Consider the following 24,016-nt stretch of genomic DNA (forward strand, 5'->3'; position numbering starts at 1 on the left):
TCTGACCCTGAAGAGTCCTCAGACTGCTTCAAAGAGATTCAAAGAAGCTGCTTTAAATCAAACAAACCCAGAGATAATGTCATCATTACCTTTTTATGACAAGTGAGTTTGAAAAGGAAATGCTCAAAAACTTATCCTTTCCAACCTAACCATTTGCTGATGATGTAGTCATTCTGCTTGATGTTTTCCTTGCTACTGCTGATTTTCTAAATTTTATCACAAATAAAGCTGGTGGGCTCTTTTTGCCCTCAGTTTCACATCTTTTACAATAAGCTGTGCACATGGTATGTTCAAGTGGTCCATACCCCAGAGTGATTCCAATCACAGAAGGCAGACAACTGCCATGCAGATGTAGAAGAAATTGTTTTAAATAAATGAGTGTGTAATGGCTTTATGACTTTTGGTTATCAGTACTCTCATCATAACATCAAGCAGTGCTCTGGGAGTTAATGCTCTAGTTCCAGGTACCTGTCCCAGAAAAGAACTACATACCCTAGAGGGCTTTGTGTTCAGAGAGGAGATAAAATGCTTTGCAAAGTCATGAGACCTCTCTCTCTTCCCTTCTGCTAACCCTGACTGCACATCTCACCTCAGCATTAGAGTAAGGCCTTTGGCTTTCAGACACTCTCTCTCATTTAATTTACTATCTTCAATTCTAATTATATTGTATTATAATGTGTTACCTTGCATTCTAATATCTTTTTTAGTAATATCTTATTTATTCTCCTCAGATCATTACTGCTTTGTTATTTTTAGGCCCATCTCCCTGCCCTTTCCCCCCCTTTTTTTTTTCCCTTTTCCCCCGGTCCTGCTAGTCACGGAAGCAGGCCAAACCAGCCCATAAACTGTTGACAGAGTGCTACCTTGAAGACTATAATGCAATCTGAAAGTTATGCATGGGATGTCATGCCCACAATTCTTACCAAGGTAACTTGGTGTTACTAAACTAAAATTTGGAATTTCTTCGTGTTTTATGCACCAGGTTTCCTCTGAGTGAATGTAGTATGAACAGAGTGTAAGGGTTTTGGGACACTCTGAAGTCTTCAGAACTAAACAGTATCTCTCATCACCATGATATTTGATTTCTATTTGTGTTCTCCACTTCTTGCTGTCCAGTGTTGTTCACTGTGAAGCATAAACATCAAGGTGCTTACAGCGAGAGCGGGGTTCATCTCTTCTCACTGGTGATAGGACGAGGGGAAATGGCTTCAAGTTGCACCAGGGTAAGTTTAAGTTGGATATCAGGAAAAACTTCTTTACAGAAAGGGTTGTTAAGCACTGGAATAGGCTTCCCAGGGAGGTGGTTGAGTCACCATCCCTGGATGTGTTTAAAAATCATTTGGATGTGGTACTCAGGGACATGATTTAGCAGAGGGTTGTTAGTTAGGGTAGTATGGTTAGGTCATGGTTGAACTCAATGATCTTTAAGGTCTTTTCCAACCTGAGTGATTCTATGATTCTATGATCAAGTTATTGCTTCCTTCAGGTTTCATGGGCTATTATTTGCATGACACGGGTCTTAAATTAAACATCATTTAGTCAGGACTTTTATGTCATTTACAGTAATTACAGTGACCACTAATAACTATATATCAAAGAGCTAAAGATGAGAGTTTTGCATATCTTAGAAGTAATTAAGTTCTACACTGCCTAGTTTTGAAATAAGTAATGGATAGATAATGTTATTTGCTTCTCCATTCCTACAATTTAGGAGATTGCATTTGAGTCTCCAAAGCTTGACTGTGTCATTATGTTAACAAATATTTTTATTTTCTTTCCCTAGTTTTGGAACATTTCCACTCTCCATATCATTTCCTTATACAGCTTTGAGTGAATTAGTTTTCCACACAGCAAAAGTCTGATCATACCCATGATGTGAGCTGAACAGAACAGTCAGTTATTAACAGCTCTTTTTTCTCTTCTGTACACTTCTATATGCTTGCTACAGCATTCTGAGAAATTTAAAGTCTATTTCTTTCTTCAATGTTAATAGAGCTCAGCTGAAGTCATGAGGCCATCACAGTTTTTGAAAGTGTAACAATAGGAGCTGTGGGTATGAATTTTGTTAAATGAACTAATATTACTACAGAAATGAGAACAACAACTGTTTTATGGGTCTGAATAAAGCATATGAGAGAGTAATAAGCATCAGAAGTTATGGATGATGACAGACTAATAGGTAGCTTTTCACTGTATTTCATTCTTTCACCTGAGGTAAAAAGGACTCTTCATGGTGACATATTGCTGAATAATGACAGCATGAAGAGACATACCCATTCCAACTTAACTGCTGAAGAATTGATGAATGTCATATGAACTAGCTGTTCATATTTCAGTGTCTGAGATGGAAAGGCAGCCTCAAAACAGAAGAAAGAGCTAAATGAATTAGGTTTACAATTTAAAAAATAAAAATAAAAAATAGAAATTGTTATTTATGTGGATAGTAAAAAAGTAATTTTCTAAAGGAAATTCTAAGCATAATCAATTTATTTATCATGCTCGTTTTTATGCTACTTCTTCAGCCTGAGAAGGAAAGCTTCCAAGTCTCTCCAGAAAACCCTTCCATAACTAACTTCCCTGGATACATTAATTTTTACCAATATATTTCACACCTAACCCTCACTTACACGCATCACTTACAGCTTGTTTTTGCCAATGCCAGAGATCCTCCTATTATGTAAAAAGAGTAAAAAAAATGAGATAGATGGACAAATAACCAGCCACCCTTCTCATCAAACAAACAAATCCAAATAGCTCCTTATAATAGTTTATAGTAATGAACTGGGAGGTCTCCCGTGATGAACTGAAAAGCATCCAGAAGAGAAAAGAAATGACCACCAGCTCAGGGAGTCTCAATTTGTGCAGTAGTTCTTGAAAGCTGGGTTAACCAGGTGTGAAGCTGCAGCTACTCAGACCTGGAGGTCAGAAAGGGAAAATATTTCATGGCGATGAAGTTACTGTTTCCTATCTTACTCCTCCTCGCTCCACTGTGCTAAAGCATCCTCAGCCAAAGACAAGAAGGGACTTCAGGGGAAGAGAGGGCTCAGGGATTGAGGCATTAATCATCATCTCTCTATCTTTGCCACTACTCTCACACCAAAGACAAAGGGCAACACTAGAGCTATTGCATTCCTGAAAAGTTCTGCATATTAAACATCTCACCTAGCCTTTGTTCAGGTGTGTTCAGTGCTGATAACACAAGTGCAAGCAATTCTGAAAACAAAAAGAGACCTTAAGACTTCTCATTCACTCAGTCACATAATCAAGACAAAATGAATATTGCCTAGGAATCACTGAAGTCCAGCAGAACATACTACTTGATGAAGAAAGGAGATTTCAGTGGTTGGCAACCCTGCCCACAGCAAGAGATTAAAAACAGATGATCTTTAACATCACCTCCAACCTAAGCCATTCTTTGATTCTGTTACAAGGTATTTCATCTTTCAGTTGAATATAGATTTTATGTTTTCTATGTAGTGCTAGCAGGTCTGTTTTTTGGCATGTCATGGCCTCTCAACTACTCAGGCCAACTAAGCTGAACGTAGGAAATATTAAACAGACATAAATCCCTGAAGTTCTCAGTTCCTGTTGTTAGCATTATCAGAATACACAACATTTGCAGCACAGGTACACCCGGAACCTAACAGAATTCACAACATACACTGAAAATTCTAGTTTGCAAGAAAGGATACTATTTTTTCTTTCCACTGTACTATTTGTACTTCATAAACGTGAATTTAACAACACCCAGAGAAGGACTTGTAAGGGAATGGGGGGAGGGGGTAATGGTGTAAAAAAAGCTTGACACAAGCTGACAACATGCACTTGGAGCCCAGAAAGCCAGATGTAACCTAGGCTACATTAAAAAATGCAGAGCGAGGAAGCAGATTGTTCCCTCATTGCAGCCCTCCAATACTTAAACAGTGTCTCTGGAAAGGTGGGGTGAGACACTTTTTCCGAGTATATAGATAGGACAAGACAAGAAGTAACAGTTTTAAAATTATTAAAAAAAAAAAAAGGTAAGTTTAGATTAGATAACAAAGAAATTCTTCATTATGAGTGTGGTGAGATACCAGAAGAGGTTACCCAAAGAAGCTGTAGATACCCCATTCCTGGAGGCATTCAAGGCCAGGTTCGATGGGGCTTTGGACTGCCTGGTCTAGTGGAATATGTCCCTAGCTGTGGCATGGTAGCTGGGATTAAATCATCTTTAAGGTCCTTTCCAACCCATATCATTCTATGATCACTTCCTTCTGGAAGAGGCTGTTTTTGCAAACTTGCATCAAGGAACCTACAGAACTAGTAAGGGGCTTTCTTAGCTTGTATTAGTAAGGAGAGAAGGAGTTAAATATCTAAGAAAACATGGAAGATACAAGGACAATAAGGCATGTTAAAGAAATAAACATGTATCTGTCCAACATTCTCTTTGTACATCAACTCTCAAGGTCAACATGTAGCTACAGAAAGTATATGCAGATCAGCCCACACCAAAGAAAAGTTTTGAGTGAGCTGCAAGAGTTTTGTATTATTTTGATGATCTTCTCATCACCATCTCTCTCAGAGTGCAGCCTAGCTGCCTTGACAGTGCAGCCTGGAATACCATCAATATGTGTCACCAGAGCCTGGCCTAGAGCATATATCCCTTCAGGGGTGCCAGAGCCACATGTCTTCTGCAGGGAACACAAACACAGCATAGCAAATTAGTTACCTGACAGGACTGTTACTCCACATAAAAGCTAAAGAAATGGCAGCTTTACTGCAAAAAGTAGAAGTAAGAGAAGCTAGTTCAGGTGCTGCTCTGAACTAGCTTTCATTTTCTTTTTCCTAACTATATTCTGGCATGACCCCAAAAAATTAGTCTTTTTTTGCTTTTTACAGTGTTTTTTCTTCCCTGTTTAAAAAAATATGTACTTCTGACAAATATTTTATAATGTAAATGGACTTCACCAGACTGCACATCTAAATTGAACCTGCTTTTTTTTATTTTAGTTTGTTCACTAATGCTATTACTTCAGTCTCTAAGGAGACTCTTTTACTCTTTTTACTCTTAAGTCTTTCATTTTTTCAATATTTTTATTTCCACTGCAAGATACCTTCAGGTCACATTGGTTTAAAAAAAGGATAAGAAAGTTAAACCCACACATTTAGATATTTAGAGATACAGATGAAAAAAAAAAAAATTGGATTGCAAATTCATTATTTGACATAACACTGCACAGAATGTTTTAAAAGAGGTTTAATTCAATATTTAAATTTTAACATATCTGTTAATATGGTGCTGTCCTATTTTTTATAATGGCTCCCACTCATCAATATTGTATTCCACACAGTTGCAGAAGTCACATCCACATTTGCATTTTGTGTCTGTACACTTCTATTTAAAACTTCTTTAAAAGGTTTCTTTGCAGATAATACAGATAACTTTGGGCTTGGTGTTTTTTTGGTTTTTTTTGTTTGTTTTTGTTTTTGTCATAAAATTTTTAATTTTATTGGAGTGCCACAGTATTATTTTTTCCATGTGTTAGCATTCCAACTTTCATTTTAAGATCACTTCCAGACTTCATGAGGCAGAGTACAGAAATAGACTAAAGCATATTCTAAGTATGCAGGAATCAGAAAACCAAGCAAGTTCCTCCATTTACTATCTCACATTTTTAAAAAGGTCAAGTATATTTCAAACATTTTTAACTAGAAGACTGTGTATGTAAATAGTCATACATTTAGAGCTGTAAACTGAGGCATAGAGTGCAGAGGGATAAATAAACTGTACTGAATCATGCAAATATCATTAGGAGGATAAAAAATATGGTTTAGTGTTCCCATTTTTGTTAAATGCCTTCAAAATGAAACAAATTTTCTTCTTCCTAAAAAAAAAAATGCCACTTGACAGTAGGCCACCAGTTTTTTTTTAACAATCACAAAATCCTGTTGAAGAGAAAATAGATATCAGTGAAGACCTTAAGGCTTCTCAATGCACTGAAAGTTTATAGTGTTTATGCTTATTTCAGTAATAATAGCAAAAATGTCATTTTGTAAGCATGTCATTATTTACCAAAGTAACACTGAAGACTTTAGAAGAGTCATTTCAATCAGATACAAATTTTCAGAACACACAAATTTCCTCTGAAAAAAAAAACAAAAACAAACAAACAAACAAAAAAGAAAAACACTTTCTCTGCCTATGTTCAATCATTTTTCACACTGCATGTAATTTATATATAAATGTGTATACATGGTTCTTTACATGTAACTTCATTCATATTCATATACAAGTTCATTTTATTATAAAGATGGAATAAAGTCACTTTCTTGATACATTACACTCCAAACAGAAGATGTTCAACTCTGTCAGAAATCAAGTAACAAGACATAGTGTATATTCTGATGGAAATAAGCACTGAAAATAATTTCAAAACAGAATTGGTGGAAATTAAGCAATTTCAAAATGGATACCCATGCAGGCAACCACCCATGAAGAGCTGTGGATACTATACAACAAGATGCTACTGCAGGAGTCTGATTCCAGATGAACTCCTCAGGCTTTCACTGAGCTGCCATTTACTGCTGACTATGCCCCAGCACAACCAAAACTATCAGTGGAAGTAAAGTACAGGCAAGGCACACTAACATGCAGACAGTACTACTGACATATCTGCTATTTTCCTATCCCCAAAGCCCACTGGTTGAAACATTCACGCAAGTTGCAAGGGAAGCAGAATTAAAAAGGGCAATCTCTGCCTGAAGGGACCTGAGCTCACATCATTCGGCTCCCGGTGAGCTGCCTGCAAAGTGCCCTGGGCAGAGCCAGCAGGCTACTGCGGGCAAGTACTCCCTCAGACCTCTTGCTGGAATGGTCCCTCTCAGAGCGGTGTAATCAAATACTCACTAAAGCAGAGAGGCATGAACCTACAGGACTTGTAGAAAAAGACACCCAGGACCTATTCCAGCTCTCATACTGCAGGAGTCAGTGAAGAAAGAGATAACTGAAGGTCAAAGTGCACAATTCCTCAGCATTTTGAACTGATTACTCCTGCCTTACTGTACTACTTTTTTGAGACTGCCTATTTTGATGAACACTGCATGGAAGATGTCAAGTATTTGGGCCGCTCACTACAGGAAAGACATTGAGGCCCTGGAGCGGGTCCAGAGAAGGGCAACGAAACTGGTGAGGGGTCTGGAGCACAAGTCCTATGAGGAGCGGCTGAGGGAGCTGGGATTGTTTAGTCTGGAGAAGAGGAGGCTCAGGGGAGACCTCACTGCACTCTACAACTTCCTGAAGGGAGGTTGTGGTGAAGAGGGCTTTGGCCTCTTCTCCCAGGCAACGAACAGGACCCGGGGAAATGGCTGCAAGTTGTACCAGAAGAGGTTTAGGTTAGACTTAAGGAAGAACTACTTCTCTCAGAGAGTGGTCAGGCACTGGAATGGCCTGCCAAGGGAGGTGGTGGAGTCGCCATCTCTGGCAGTGTTCAAGAGGCGTTTGGACAAGGAGCTGCGAGATATGGTCTAGTAGCTTGTGGTAGCAGTGGCAGTGTGAAGACAGTTGGACTAGATGATCTTATAGGTCATTTCCAACCTTGTGATTCTATGATTCTAAGTATCTAAGCACAGATTCTCTTAGGTCTCAGAATCAGCAAGTTCATCATTAATCTTTTGAATCCTTTTGTATCCTTTTCCCAAAATGGGAAGACAAATGGCTAACTTAAGGCCTCAAATGTTATTCGAGTTCTATTAAATAATACAACTTTATTATTACCATCTAATTGTATTGCTCCAGTCATCAGTAAGAATTATACAGTTTAACATATGCACAACACAGGCGCTCACACTGAGAGAGGACCAATCCTATCAATTATGCAAGCGCTACAATACATCAAATCAAGACCACCACATCTTCCATACTTTCAATATAAGCTCCAATATCCAGACAGAATTGTTAAAATGAGACTTAATCAACTCCCAGATAAGGTTGCATGTTGCATTGTTGAAGGTTTTAAGACTATCTTTGCAGATATGGAGCCAATATTTAAACAGTGCCCTCATTGTGATAAGAGGCTTTCTGAAAAGAAACAGTCAAGTATAATCACTGAAGTCATTTTAAAAACAGAATTTAAAGGCCTAGAATAATAATGCAGTCCCTGACAGTGTTTTCCATAATGAAGATAGGTGTCATAGGCAAATTAAAATTCAATTAAGATGATGGACATGAAGATCAAAAGGCTTTCCCCCAGAAGAAAAGGGCAAAAGCTTTAGATTGGCTTTTCAGAAGAACAGGTGTCTTTGTCACATACCATTTATATGTGCAGTGAGCACCTTTTTGCATTTGTTTTTCTTTCGCTTCTGTGCCAGCTGTACTAGCATTTTCTATTTATCAAAAGAAGATGAGTAATATAAGAAGAAAAGCCAGAAATGATAGAGAATCATGCTTACTATGGTCCAGCACAGCATCTAGCACAAAAGGAATCTTAACCTTGTAACAGCTGCCATTATCTGATTCCCCTCATTATTAGAATTCTAAAGCTCTAGAGTCAGGTAAATCTTATGTGCCTTTTACCACACATTGATCCAGTTTTAACGAAAAGACAATTCTTTTATATTTACCAGAAAAAAAAAAAAATCATTTCCAGTTGACCCAGAACTTTCTACAAAGCCATAGGATGAAAGAATAATCAGTGGTAAATAGGCCTTCCCACAGAGCAGTACAGGTAAAGCTGCTACTCTTTATATAGCCTGTGTCCAGAACCTCCAAAAACAGTACGCAGAAGACCTGAGCTGAAATCCCTGCTATAAATCTGAAAAAGAACTACTAAGCTTCTTCTCTCTTATTGAGAAAGTCCAATTTTTGAGAAAAGAGCACAGGCTTCTCATTTGATGAATTGGCTTGTTTTCATTAATAAAGCCTTAAATCAGAGTAAACATCTGTGTAACAACATAAAACAGTTTTACATAGAGGCCTTTCCATTGCATCTTCTTCACTTCTTTCTCCCATTCCTGATCAGTTCTTACATGACACAATTCCTGCTCAAAGGCTTTCCTCTTCCATTTAGCTCTAAATGGGAAAACTAAGGGCAGAAACTTGCTCAGTAACTGAAGTTCATATTTTCTGTCATAACTTACATTGGCACTAATGAAATGTATCAGAGAATACAAATGCCCTATATAAATCTCCTCACACACGCAGCTTTTGGAGTTTTGGCAAATTTTAGCAGAATCACATCCCTCAAACCAACTATTTGGTGTACACAGCAGCTCAGTCATGGGCCTACGATGCATCTCTCAAAACTAGTACACCTGCAGAACACATTTGCCTGTAATCCCAGCCCTTCACACATCAGGTTGTTTGCCAGCTGAATTCATCAACAGCCAACTGCAAGAGAGCCCCTGCCACAGATGTTTCCTTTCAGACATAGCTCAGGAATCTAACAGGCAGGCAGAATTCATATGTATGCAACCAACGCTGAAATGTAAATGTGTAAAAGCAAAGAGTCGGTAAGACTACTTCACAGTTACTTTTCGGTATTTCTTGGGAAGCTAATCTTAGCTACATACATTTTAACGTCAAGAATTTTCTCTCCTTCCATCCCATACAGATTTCCTTTTCATAATGCCCTCTATAAACTTTCAATTATGTAGTACCACTTTTTCCAGACAAACAAAAAAGAACTCTTCCATCTATATTTATACTAAAGTTTAAAGTTACAAACAAAATCACTGACATTAGATATAACTGCTGTCTCTTTTTTCTTAGGTGCTATAAAGAAGCAGGTAATTGCCTTTAGGAAATTAATTGTCTGAAATAAAAGATTCTTCTAACCAAAGCATAAATATACTAAGAAGTATCTCAGAATCTGAATTAAGCAGACAGGAAAGATTCATAAGTCTCATTAGGAGAAATATTACAGAAATAAGCACTAGACAGCCATAAAAGACAAACTGTTAAATTGTTTCTCTCCCAATGTAGAGCTTAGTATGCACTTACTGCTATTCATGTTTTATAACTGCTTGAGTTAATGGATAAATCAATTATATAATTGTCGGCAGAGGGACAGATCTGTACAGGCTTAATCTGCCTAGATATGTTTGCTGAAGTGCCACTAAAGTAACTTGCACAAGCTGGCAGCCTCATCAATCCATCACAGAATTCAAGAAGGCAATTAAGAATAAAGCAATTTGGTAGTTCTACATCACAAACATACATCTGGGCTGATATTTCTCTATTTAAGTGTTGTTTATTTCCACTTCTGAGGTATGCCGGGAGATAGCGTCCACAATCAAATGAGTTATGTTAATCATCACTGAAATGCCATCACATTCACTGTTGCTTTCTTCCTGGACACCAAATTCTTAAAATAACTGAATAACATGTGCAACAGGAATAGGTAAAAGCTGCCAGCTGTGTTCACAGGGTACATAGTCCATCTCAGCAGCTAAGAACCAGAACCTAAGTAGAAAACAGGCAGCAAAACAGAAGCTGTGTGTCTGACAGCCACTGCTGAAATATTGCTTTCCCTGTCAGTGTAAGGAAAGCTTGCAAGGAGCAGACAAATTTGCGTTTTTTGATCCATTTCCAATCTCAAAAGTACACTGTAAAAAACAAAATAAACTAGAGGGCTGTTTGAAATCCAGCACTCCTGAAACAGATAACCTCCTACTTGATAATATTGTACCCCCTACAACGTACCAAGTTTTGACCATGACTGTAAATATTTCAATGTCTGTGGATATAGTTCCAGTACCCTAACAACACACGAAGAATTCTGAAAATAAGTACTAGCATCAGTGCTAAATCCATGTTTTCAGCCTAATAATACACTGAGTTCAGAATGGTTCAATTCTTTTTCCAGAAAGGATGTTTTGTGATCTAAGATTTTATGCAATGAGTTGATGAATTAGCAAACTTAGCAGAGAAAGTGCTGGCATTCGTATCTTTCAGCTGAGGCTGGAGACCAACAGCTGGGACACCCCCACCGTGCTGGTTCTGGGGGGTGGGAGCATCCAGCAACTGCAGGGTTCAGATACATGCTTGGCAGGAGAAGGTAGCAGAAGAAAGCTCATGTAATGAGCTCCATCTGAGTAATAGCAAGTGATATCCCACTAGCTCCTCTCCTAAACCACTCATCATTGGTTCCCACAAGATAACAAGAATTAATACATTTAGGAAAGCCACCCTGGGCCTTGAGTCTTGCTGGAGATTTCAAGGTGGACTGATCAAGAAGTTTAATTTCAACAAGAAGCAAATTCAAATGCATGTACAGATGTAGATGCAGAATAAAAAAGGTAAAAATTAAAAAATATTTGTTACAGCCATACTTTTAAAAGCTAACAAGCCCTTTAAGAGACTTGCTTTGAAAAAATAAAACATTCTGTTTGGAAGAGAGTGTAAGAAGGAGAATGAGTTTCCTGCCTATCTGAGATCTTGGAGCCTTCTTTTCCTTTAATCTACTCCTTATTATTTTGCTTTATGTCCTATAAAACATATCATAGTCACACAGATGTGGCACTAATCACAGGGCAGGGCTTGCCAGCTGCCACCTAGTCTGACATTATCCCATCAGGCATCCAGCAGTGACTTAGGAGATACAGCCATGTAGCTGATCCACTTTTAAAGAAACAGGTGCATGCAAGCATGCTGGGAAACCCTTTCTATTATTTCCCCTCAATGGTTCACTATTAAAAGTAAAAAAATAAATAAAATAAGGTAATACCTATCATTTTGCACACTGAGTTTAGGCACAAAATGTTGAGACTTTTAGTTGCAATCTTGTTTATTGAAGATAATTATGGCTTAGCTTATTAGTCTAGCAAAAAAAAGTTAAGTATGGAAAACTAAAGATGTTTGAGAGTCATCTGCTGTATTTTACATTTTGGACTAGGTTTTAATATAAGATCTACATTTATATATCTTGGATATAGATAAAGAAGCATCATAATTCCTCCCTTTAAAATATTCCTCGTTTTGGAGAAGCTCGAGGGTGTAAAACAAGAAAGAGACCAGTGGCTTGTAGGGTCTGGAAAACATGAGATGGATTCATGTATGCTACACAGTCAGAACTGTAAAATATCCCAGCTTCCCAGTGTTTTATTCTTGTTGCTACTGTTACTGCTGTTGTTTTGGCATGAAGAACCCATCTAACTTTTCTAGTGGATTTTTTTTTTTTTTTTTTGCTTTTATGGTATATTAACCTCACAATGTTACTGTGTTGTTTACTGCATGAATATTCACACAGCATCCACCCAACAGAATGATAGCCACAATTCTATTGCACTTAAATGGCAGGGTTTTAGTAGCAGGGGGCTGTATGGGTGGCCTCTGTGAGCAGAGCCCAGCACTGCCCCATGTCAGAGCAAAGCCAGCTCCAGCTAGTTCAAAAGGACACACTGCTGCCAGAGCTGAGCTATGGATGACACTATTGGTGTCTCTGGGAGGGCAGATTAAAGGAAAACTGCTGCACAACAGCAGCTGGGAGAGAGCAGTGAGAAATGTGAGAAAACAGCCCTGCACCCATCCAGGTCATTGCAGAAGGAGGGCAGGAGGTGCTCCAGGCACAGAGCAGAAGCTCCCTGAATCACAGGAGAGGCCCTTTCCTCCCAGAAAGGAGCAGGCTGTCCCCTGCAGCCCACAGGCACCACATGGAGCAGATCTCCCTATGCAGTCATGGAGGAGCCCATGGGACAGCAATTAATGGGGTCTGAAGGAGCTCACAGCCCCTGGAGAACCCTCACAGGAGCAGGCCTCAGACCAGGGATCACATCATAGGGGACATGTTCTGCTTCAGCTTGGCCAGAGCTGACTCAAGCAAGCTTCAAAGCAACATGCCAGCCCCACAGTCCCACTCCCTGTGCCCAGCCCAGCAAACAAATCTCCATTCTCCTCTGTTCTCACCTCCCAGTGCTCTTCCTCTCAATATGCAACATTTCCAGCATAAGCTGGAGCAAGGCATGAGAGTGCCAGCTGCAACTGGCAAAAGGTGGCTAGGAGAGCCATAAATCTCCTGCTGCCCCAGCAAGCCCAGCCCATGCCACCTCCCCTCCCTTCCCCAAGTGACGGGTTCAGCACAGGGGTAAATGTGGCCAGGAGTGAGGTGAGACATAGACGCCTGGTCACGGGGTACATAGGCTTATGGGACATGAAGATGTCAGGGTGTCAGGTGTCAGCTCCTACAGTTGTGCTGCATGAGCCAAAGCCAAAAATACAGGCAACCTTTTAGCAGACTGCAGGAAAATTCAAGGCTAGGATCCTAACCATTTTAAGGACTACGTGGAAACTGAGAAAGAATGACAAATAGTGCAACTAAACACAATCAGAATGTTGTCACTGTACACCAGTCATAACTTCTATTACACCAGAGATACAGTCAAACTTGGATCACATCCCATTCAGTATGACTCCCTGTATCCAGTAGATCCTTGCACCTGAATGCTGTGGCACATAGCATGATGTGACACTTCACAGCTCTGCCTGCAGCACTCCCTGGACAGGACTGAGGTTTTGACTGCTCTGCTGCGGTTGCAGAGAAGTTCTTACAATCTCCTAAAATGCAGCCTTGTGCAGTATTTTGAAGGTGAATCTTTTATCCTTGCTCAGGCCTCTATCCAGGTTACTCCTTTCAGCCCTGCACATCCTTGTAACGCACACATTGTTCACACACGAGCAGCTTTCCTGGAGGCATGCAAGAAATTCAAAGAATGAAATCTAAACTTTCTTTTCCTCCTGTGATTTTCATTTTGTGTCTTAGCTATTCCACAAACCTCCTTTACACCCTTAAATATTAACAGAGACATTCTCTCAATGTGGGATTCCTCATTATCATATGAATAAATGATTGATTACCACCATATCAAGCAAGCACAACTTTTATAACCATATGAATCAGCATTGTGCCAAACCCTTAAGGAATAGTAACAGTGTCCAGGTATTTATTGAACTTTATTGCTTCCTGGATCATTTAAAAAGAGTGGCTGACAAACAGTCATTTACACAGGCTTGAAAATTTGCCTCGGATACTCTGAGCAGTTCTGCTTTTCAAAATGCAGGCTTACTTACTTTCTCGGCATTTTAACACCAAGTTGCTGGACAACTCCACAGCTTGTCCAGCTGTGGACAACTCCACAGCTTGTCCAGAAAATGCTACTATTTGCAGTGGTACATCTTGTGTGTTACCAGAAGATAATTTTAACCAGACTTTGAGTGTAGTTTTAAGTACTGTTCTAACAATCATGCTGGCTTTGGTGATGTTCTCCATGGGTTGCAATGTGGAAATTAAAAAATTTTTGCACCACATAAAAAGACCCTGGGGTATTTTTGTGGGCTTCCTCTGTCAGTTTGGAATTATGCCTCTCACAGCCTTCTTGCTGTCACTGGTCTTTAATGTGCTTCCTATTCAAGCTGTTGTGGTGATGATCATGGGATGCTGTCCAGGAGGCACAGCATCTAATATCATCGCCTACTGGGTGGATGGTGACATGGACCTAAGGTAAGAGCAACTGTTTTCTAAAATGTTCACGTTTTTTTGTAAATTTTGTGTTGAAAAGGACTGTCTGATTTTTTTCTTGTCTTGATTGATGTGTGGTGAAACTTTCTTCTTGTAGAGATATTTAGTTACTATTGTATTAGTAAATATAAGCAGACTAGAATTATCATTAGTTCTTGATAACTCATTAGGAAGATATCATAACAGAATTGTGAATAATAGAGAATGTCTTTGCTGTAAGATCTCAAATTCTTCATAAAATAGCATACTAAGGATTATGAACTCGTTGACTAAGTTAGACTTATATTTGTGATTTTATTTCTCCAAGACCTTAGGCAGTAAAAAAATATAATAATGATTTTTTCATACATAGTCCAATGTATGAAAGAGCAGCTATGCAACACTTTTTTGAAAAAATGTTTCTTAAAAGAAACAACCTGTGAAAAAACATCTTTCCTCCTTTTGTGTTCTGCACAATGAACAGACAGGCGTAGCCTTTCTCTTTGGGAACTAATACAAAGGAAAATTACTTATGACAAGTTAACGTGCTCCTGGCAACTTCTGCAAAGTCTTCAAACTGAAGGAAATTTTTACAGGCAAAAAGCTACTGATTAATGCAGCCCTGCACGTGAGCTGCTATGGAAAAACTCTGCTGTGACTAAGTGTGATGGTCTCTGACTGGGTGCTCCAAACTCAGAAACAAATATGTAGGATACGTAGTGAGGTCTTGGACATCAAACACACTGTAGAAATGCACCGTACTCCTGATGAAAATTTCTTGGGGTGTTCATTAATTCTAACAGCTTTTAAAAATGAGCCATCTTTTTTTCTTTTCATATCCTGATTACTCTGCTCTAAAATAAACAAGATAATTTCTCCATTTCCTGCAGAGAAACATAAATTGGAGCATTCATCCAATTTATCATATGCCAGTCTGAACTAGAAGTGGAAAAAATAATAGAAGTAAGAAAGATGTGGAGTCAGAGCAAATTGACTAAGAATGTTAATATTTGTGGCTTTAATAAGACATTTTTTCCATCCTTTGAAAACAGTGAACTTTTCTGTTACACACAGGTGTTAATGTAATGCCTGCGTTCGAATTATGTATGAAGTCAGCCCCCGCTAATCACCAGCTTCCTCACTGTGGAGGAAAAACCTATGATAGTAGAAGCTATAAGACAATTTATTTCAATGAATGCGGGTCTGAGAAAACATAGATAAAAAGACATCCAGTACAAGTCTTAAATTCCATCCTAATCTTTCCTTGGAAGAATACACTGAGCTAAGCTGTTCTTTGTCAGCTCTGTATAATCAGAATCCTAATTGATGATGCTATAAATATGAGTAGAATTTATAACTCATGATGATGGCAGAGGGTGAGGTAAATTGGAAACACATACTAAATATTATTCTTCAGGTAAAAGCCTTTACCTTATGATTTCAAAGGCTTTTGATCACTACATTTTTACAATAATTCAAGGACTAGAGGAAACAGGAGGTACAGCAAGTGATGCAAGTATCATTAGTCTTGATAGAATAGCAGTACAAGTAGCTTGACTGGTTTCTGTAGCCAGCACAGCATATCAGACTAAGTTTTGCTTTTAACTGATATTTTATCTTTGTATATAATAAGCCATCGGCATTATCTACAGTCCTGCTTCAACACCTTCCTACTGCAATTAAACCATAAGCTAGAGCAAGAATTAATATTCTACTATTTGTGTAATCACTGAAAGGTGAAGTATGAGGTTTTTCTTAGTAGTTCAGACCCAGATGATATCCCCTGAAACTTCCCGTAGGGACACCTGTTTTAGACATTTCTTGCTAACTCAGAAGAACAACTGCTTCTGCATTACTGTTTCCTCTCCTCCATAGCTCCTCCGGGAGCTTCTGCAAGAACAGGGATTGGGGTTAGAAAATGAGCAGCCTTTGTAGCAGAATGTAGATATAGAAACTGTGAGAATATGTAGGAAATATAGACACATGAGCTCTTTATCAACTTGGGTCTTTATCAGACCTGAGTAAAAGACCATTGCTCTTTTTCCTTTGTGTGTAAGAATTCTCTTTCCAGAGTCTCCGACCTAATTATATCCAACAACACTGAATTAGAGAGTCAAAGGAACCAAAACTAAAGCAGATATTTGTGTTGTTTCTGTATGAATTCTTACAGATATCCCTGAATGTATCCAGTTTGTGTATTTGTAGCTTCTGTTATGAAGTTAAACTACATCAAAGAGCTGTCAGAAGGAAGGCTCGTGAGGAAGTTTCCAGTCTCCCATGCAAAGCCTTCTGGCATTATTTTTACCTCATAGGAGAATGATTTGAAGGCAACATTTTACTTACTCTACTCAGAAAAATCTGACTATATCCTCCATTTCGATCTGTCTTTTTTGCTGTCTTACTCTGTCTTCCATTGTCCAGGAGAATGCTCATTTTTCTACAAAGTACCAGGCTCAACAGATTCAAGACTTGGAACGGGTTGCCCAGCAAGGTGCTCCAACCCTGGAAGCATTCAAGGCCAGGCTGGATGAGACTTTGAGCAACTGGATGTAGAGGGAGATGTCCCTGCCTATAGCAGGGGGTTGGAACTAGATGATGTTAAATGTCCCTTCCAACCCAAACCATTCTACGATTCTACGATTCTACGATTCTACGATTCTATGATTCTATGATTCTATGATTCTAGGACTTTATATTTTAACACAGAAACATCTCTGAACAAACCAATGAAGCAACAATACTTACGCTCAGCTTCAAAGTGTAATTATCAGTTCCTGCTCTTTGGCCTAGGGCAAGAAAAGTCAGAAAAGGGAAATTTATTATGTTGTACTTCCTGGATGTTCAGTGTGTTTTTGGGAGGGGGATTTTCTTTTTTTTTCATTTTGACTTTGGAGCAAAATTCTAAAAAACTCCAGAACTGATAGTGAAATGGAAAGTGGCAGTTGATTCAGGTTGCTTTCAGAGGCCAGCCAGTCAGCATGCTTGCAGACTTGCCAACAGTCCTTCCTGATGGTTGCCACTCTGCTTCTTTGTTTGTACTGAAATTTACTGTTCTGTGCTTTGCACTGAAATTTATTTTTTAATGTCTGCAGAACATGTTGGTATTTATGTGGTGTTTTTTTTTTTTCTTTTATTTTTTTAGCAGGAACCATTCTTTGCATTTAGCTTTTTTTCTAACTTGACATATGGATAAATTGACTGTAGCCAGAGGCATTTCTTACATATCTTTTCATAAGCTGCTAAGTCATAATAAAGAAATGAAGAGAGTATAGACTAGCATGAGACAAATTGTCATTTAAACCAATTTCTTTACAGCATCAGCATGACAACATGCTCCACACTTCTTGCAATGGGGATGATGCCACTCTGTCTTTTTGTTTATACTAAGACGTGGACTGATTCTGATGCAATTGTACTCCCCTATGACAGCATTGGTAAGTCAAGTGAACCACACTTTCCCTTCTAACTCTCCTTTATTTTCCTTCTAGTAACAACTACTCTTACACTATCTCCATCCTGCAGAAGCACAAAGAAATTACCTCAGACATTTTAAAAATATGTATTTTCCTACTTTTCAGTGATTTTGGTAGGAATTAGGTTCCTAGATCACTTTAAATTATCCATAGCTCTTCAGATCAAATATTTTATGTCATAATAAACACAGTACAGTTATTTTTCGCAAGTTTGTGAATTCTTTTCTTTTTAAATGGTTTAGAAACCTGTGTGGTATTGGGATAAGAATAATTCACACAGAAATAGCTGCTTTCCCTGGATGAAAGCATCGGTAACAGCTTTAAGGCACAATCCTGCAAAGAACTAAGAGCTGAGGCCATATCTGGCAAAGTACTTAAGCACATGTGGATAATTAAGCAAGCGATTAAAACTGCTGAGTCTCATTGAAAAGCTGCAATCTACACCACCAGGAGTGGCTTCATTTGACTTCCTGTCAGAAATCTCATCCAGCTACAAAGAGAAAATAGTCAAAGTATTTAGAAATATATGCTCCAGTGCTTTGCAGAACTGTAACCCTGGTGCTTATCACGTTCAGTTCCATGTTGTGGTTATCTTACAAAGCCAGCAGAGTCACTTTCATATTCTTCAATTTCAATTCCCATTGTCCTGGAAAAAAAAAAAAAATCACATATATTGCTCATGCTTTCAAAAAACATGCTAGAAAGAAGGCCAGAACAAAAGAAGCTCTAAACCATTTGTTGATTTGATACAGTAGTGAAACACCTGCAGACAAAGTGAACATTTAATATAGCTACACACATCACAGGATAGTGGTGATTAGTGCACTCAAATTTCTGTCTGTCTTTTTGATTCAGGTGAATGAACATGTAGCTCAGCTGAATGGCAATTACTTCAACAGGTTGCCAAAGATAACAGACTGTAGAAAAGCAAATGGGCAGGTGCAGGTACAATGTGTGCATGTGTTGGGGTGTGCATACCAGAAGCATCCACCATAGGCTTGCTCTATACCTCTGGCTGCTCCACACAGTGCATGCTTCCATCATGAACTTCTACATAATATCTGGGTTTATCTTTTCTCTTTTCTTTTTTACAGGAATTTCACTGGTAGCTCTTGTAGTTCCTGTTTCAGTTGGAGTATTTGTTAACCATAAATGGCCCAGTAAAGCAAAAATAATACTTAAGGTAGGATTTGTACTACTGAAGCATTGGTAATTATAGACAAATTATGAAATTTGTAGCACCACTGAAGTAGCATATTACTATTCATAGTGTTCGTATCTGACAGTCTTGGAGTTTTCAGCAGAAAACAAATGAAATACTGCAGAAATGTACTGCTTTCCCCCTGCACAAATGTGCGTTAGTCGTACATGTTATTAGAAGCCATCATCAAAGAGCATGCTTTTGTTTTTGGCTAGAACTATGCTAGCAACTGAGTTCAGTTTATAATGTAAACTGAAAATTGGAAGGAAAATCATTCAGGTCAAATGGAATTTTTCCTTCAAAATAGTACAAAATGAAGACATTCTGGTTCAAACAAAAACATTTCCACTTTTAAACCAATTTATCATTTTTTGGCAATTTTGAGTGTGAAGTTTATTTAAATATGCATATATATATGTGTGTGTGTGTTGAAAATGTTCCAATATTTAAAAAATATAAGAAAACTATTCAGAAAGTTCAACTATATTTGCAAGATAGATTCAGAAGCATTGACTCTATGTTTTTTGGCAAAAACAGACCTTACCAAAATAGTAATAGTAATAGCTTATCTGCATTCTGTGTTAACAGAAAATTAATCATTCTGAATATTTTCCTGCTCAGTTCAAAGTGATTCTCAGATGTGCCAAGTATTTTTGGCCTTTGTTGACCACCCTAAGTTAGTATAAATATTTTCTACATTTTCTTAAACAAAAGTAACCTGAGAAGTGGTTACCTATATTTTATTATTCCTTTTCTGCTATCAGCTCAGAAATTACAGAATGCAAATAAGGTCCTTTTAAGTCCAAGTAATTTTCATGAAATTTTTATTTATCCTGTTATGTTTCTAAATGTATCCACGGTTTACTTAAGAACATGAGTAGTATTGAGAGATGATTTCAAAACAGTGCTGTTCCTGCATGCTCAGTTAAGGGAAAGTCATGGACTTGAGCTCACATGAGAAGATACTCTACTTACTCTTTCAGCAAAACACAATTTTATCATCGTTTATACTGAGTGGGTGAGCAACCCACAGTAGATTCCACTGCCAGTTTGCTTGATATTGGACAATGAAGCATCAAGAGAAGACCGAACTGTAGCTGTCAGATTAAGGTCCAGATAGTGAGAAATGGAGATAAGAGCAAAAAGACGATGTGAAACAAAATAGCTTGTCATGGCTAGACTGTGTTTCTTTTTCCTAGGTGCATGTGGTTAATCTCTCAGTCAAACAAAAGCACTTGTTGACTCAGTGCCCTTAAAAAGATTCAGTCAAAGATTGATGAAGCCAGTTCAGTGAGAATACACCTTTTAGCTGAGAAATGGATTTTTCCTTCACTTAGCCATAGATATCTGCTGGTGAGATCTCTTGCAACATATACCATAATTGAGATATTGAGATAAATTGAATATTTACAAGAGAATGTGTTATCCTTTACCTTGGCAAGAAGCAGTGGGGATCTCAGTATGTTCAGCCACAGAAAATAAGATTAACTCAGTGACTATGTCCATATAGAAATGCATATGAGCTCACAGCCAGTTCTCATACACAATATTTTCAGCCACAATAAATATTTATTCCTTCACTTGACAAATAATTTCCTAGAGCCAACAATCTAGCATCTAATTAGCATATACTATGCTAAGCCCCAAAGTGTGACTGTTCAAAGTGTGGGAAGGAAAAGTGCATTATTCTAGCTATTAGACTACTATTTTCCCAATAATTTTGGAAAAAAATCTAATATCTGAGTTGTTCCTCATCTATGTTACAGCTCTGAAATTTTTAATGTTTAGTTTTAGCTGAGCTTTGATCTGTCTGTAGTCACGCTTTGAAGTACATTTTACAGCTCTATTTTTGGGAAAATAGGAGTGATTTAATCTGTGTGATTCCCATGAATTAGATGGCAGTAAACATTTAGCTTTATATTCAATAAGATGTTTCACTGGTCAGTTAAAGACATTCAAAGGTGTGTTCGACTTTGTGTTTGTGTCACAAAATTTCACTGAAGTCTCTTATTCACCCCATCTTTCTTTTTTTTTTTTCTCACAGGTTGGTTCCATAGCGGGAGCAGTTCTCATTGTCATCATTGCTGTGGTTGGGGGAATACTCTACAAAGGCTCGTGGATTATCACACCTAAGCTATGGATCATTGGTACCATATTTCCAGCAGCTGGCTATTCTTTGGGATTCTTTCTGGCTCGTCTCGCTGGTCTGTCTTGGAGCAGGTATAGATTTCTCTCTGACAGACTTACAGTCTTATTTCATCTATGAAGGAAGCTTTTATTTAAGGAATAATCAATGCTGAGAATGCTTCCTAAATATTCGTTTTGCAACAGGTCACTCATTCCCCATCCATGTTTCTACAGCATGTAAATAAAATCTATAATGTTTACAATTTTATCTATGGATTATGGCTAGTATTTCCTCCTGTCTTTCTCATGTGTGCCCATGTCTTGCACTTCAAAGGAAGTGAGCAGAATAGACCTCACAAACAAATGGGTTGTAGCAAGTAAAACTTCTCATGAAAAAACAGCAGCCTGCAATTTAGAGTATTGTTTCAAAAGAGAGGGAGAATAAAGCTTCAGATTGGATACTAGGTCAAGGTTCTTTAATGAGAAGGTGGCTGGGCACTGGAACAGGCTCCCCAGAGTAGTGGTCGCAGCCCCAAGCTGACAGAGTTCAAGGAGCATTTCACATGTATGGTTTGAATTTTGGGTGGTCCTTTGTGGAGCCAGGAGTTGAACTTAATCACCTTTGTGGATCCCTTCCAACTCAGGATATTCTATGATTCTACAATCAGTAGTGTTGACTGTAGCATATAATATTCCCCTGCAATTGCTTAATTGGCATAAATTGCACGTGTTCTGGTTCTAAAAATTCTATCATTTATAAGCTGAGGAATGCTATTTTTTCATTTATCTATGTGGATCCTGACTTTGCAGATACCTAGTAAAGAAGAGGAATGCACAGGATGCTATTTCACAGTTGTCACTGTGTTATTCCTTTTAGATGTCGTACGGTCTCTCTGGAAACAGGCATGCAAAACACTCAGCTATGTTCAACAATTGTACAGCTCTCCTTCAGCCCTGAACAACTTGAACTGATGTTTACTTTCCCACTCATCTACAGCATTTTCCAGCTGTTGTTTGCACTAATGATTTTAGCAGGTAAAGTAGAAATTTTCTGTTAGAACATGATTATTATTGCTATCACCACCAGCCTCATTTTCTGTCAATATGGAGAAAACAGGAACATACAGTTGAGAGAGAATACTAATCAAATGGAAAACAGTTAACTTAATAATGACTCGAATTATCATTGTTCATCACCACTGTGCTGTGTCCTGTATGTAACTGGGACAATGTAAGGATCAGTTTAAGATTTGGAAGGCCCTTTAATTTTCAGAACAAGGGAAGCAATCTCTGTCACCTACAACTGACTACAGAAGTATACCTTGGGCAGAGATTTGTTATTACCCTTTCCTGAATAAAGGCAAATGTGTTTTCCTCTAGAGCCCTCTACCACTCCAAAGTGCCTGAGCTTACAGTTTCACACCACGACCATCCTGAAAAACATGCATCTTGACATACATCAAGAGAAAGATTAGCTTCACAGCTAATATGAGAAAGGAAATCTCCTGTTATAAGGTCCCTTTTTACTTCTATATACACCTCATTGCACTACAAGTACACATCTAACCTACTGAGGATTGAGATTTTATCCTTTTTGTTCATCCCCAAAACTAGCTGGGAGTTTTTAGCTCCCAGTCACAAATGAGCCATCTTACCAGGCATCTGGAGCACTGTCCCAGGGACACAACCTGGGAGCTATATCCCCAGTTCTTTCCAAGGTGGCTTCCCAATAAAGATAGGCAGTACTTTTAACAGGAACAAAAAGCAGTCGTGCATAAAATATATATATATTAAACATTTTCCTACTATTTTCTAAACATATTTCTTTAGTGATAAGAGTTGCTGACATAGAATAGTTAAACCTGACTTTGAATACATTGTATTGAGCTATTTGAATAGTTTAGCAACATAAGGTAATAAAGTGTTGTATACTTATATGGGAATGCAGTGTTTTTCAGGTCATTGTTATAATGTTTTTATTTAATATTAATTTTCCAGGCTACCGTGTTTACATAAAACACTGTGTCAAAACTAATACGGACGTTGAGAAAACAGAAGAAAGAGATGATTCTAAATCAATTTCGTCACGTGCTAAAGAAAATGGAGGATTTGTATCAGACGAGACAAAATAGCCAATGCCCTCTCTGTTTCAACCAGCTGAAAAGATGAAAGATATATGGTTTACTTAAAACTTGTTTTCAGATGCTATTGCTTTATATTTTTGCTAAATATTTAGCAAAAGACGGAGTTTTGCTGATACTGGACAGTGAGACTTCAAAATGATTAACTTATGAAAAAATTCTACTTTGATTTTCAACATGGTTCTAGCACAGTTTTAACATTTCTTCTTAAATATAATTCCCTAAAATATTTAATGTATTATTATGGTTTCTGTAAAGAAAGAATAAAGTTGAGCCATTGCTAAAAAAAAAAAAAAAAAAAAAAGCAGATAAGTGTTTTACAGATTCTGGATCATGATCCAGCAAATCAGTCTGCTAGTCTCAGCCCCTGACCCAAACAAAGATAAACCTTCTGTAAGTGCCTGAGCAGCAATAGGAGTTGATGTGGAAGATCTGATAAAACTGGGGGACTTCCACTGAACATGAATCAACCATGAAATTGAAACAAGCTAGTATTGAAATAAAGTTTCATTTAGGTCAGTCTGGGCAGGCTAAAGTTATTCCACTGTACTAATTGCTTGAAGCATTAATTTCTTCTAAAGCTATAAGTTTCACAAATGTACAGTA

The 24,016-nt window shown here is 38.0% G+C and overlaps 1 protein-coding gene across 1 annotated transcript; it reads left to right on the forward strand.

The window, feature by feature from the left end:
- The first annotated feature begins 14,025 nt into the window (after positions 1 to 14,025).
- Positions 14,026 to 23,509, forward strand: SLC10A2 (solute carrier family 10 member 2). Its single transcript, XM_031613740.2, has 6 exons — positions 14,026 to 14,471; positions 17,784 to 17,902; positions 19,036 to 19,124; positions 21,187 to 21,362; positions 22,147 to 22,304; positions 23,268 to 23,509. Exons 1-6 carry the CDS (start codon positions 14,026 to 14,028, stop codon positions 23,399 to 23,401), a joined length of 1,122 nt encoding a protein of 373 aa, XP_031469600.2. The 3' UTR covers positions 23,402 to 23,509.
- Positions 23,510 to 24,016: the final 507 nt, after the last annotated feature.

The sequence above is a fragment of the Phasianus colchicus genome, chromosome 1 (assembly GCF_987193195.1).
Source record: "Phasianus colchicus chromosome 1, bPhaCol1.hap1.1, whole genome shotgun sequence".
NCBI lineage: Eukaryota > Metazoa > Chordata > Aves > Galliformes > Phasianidae > Phasianus > Phasianus colchicus.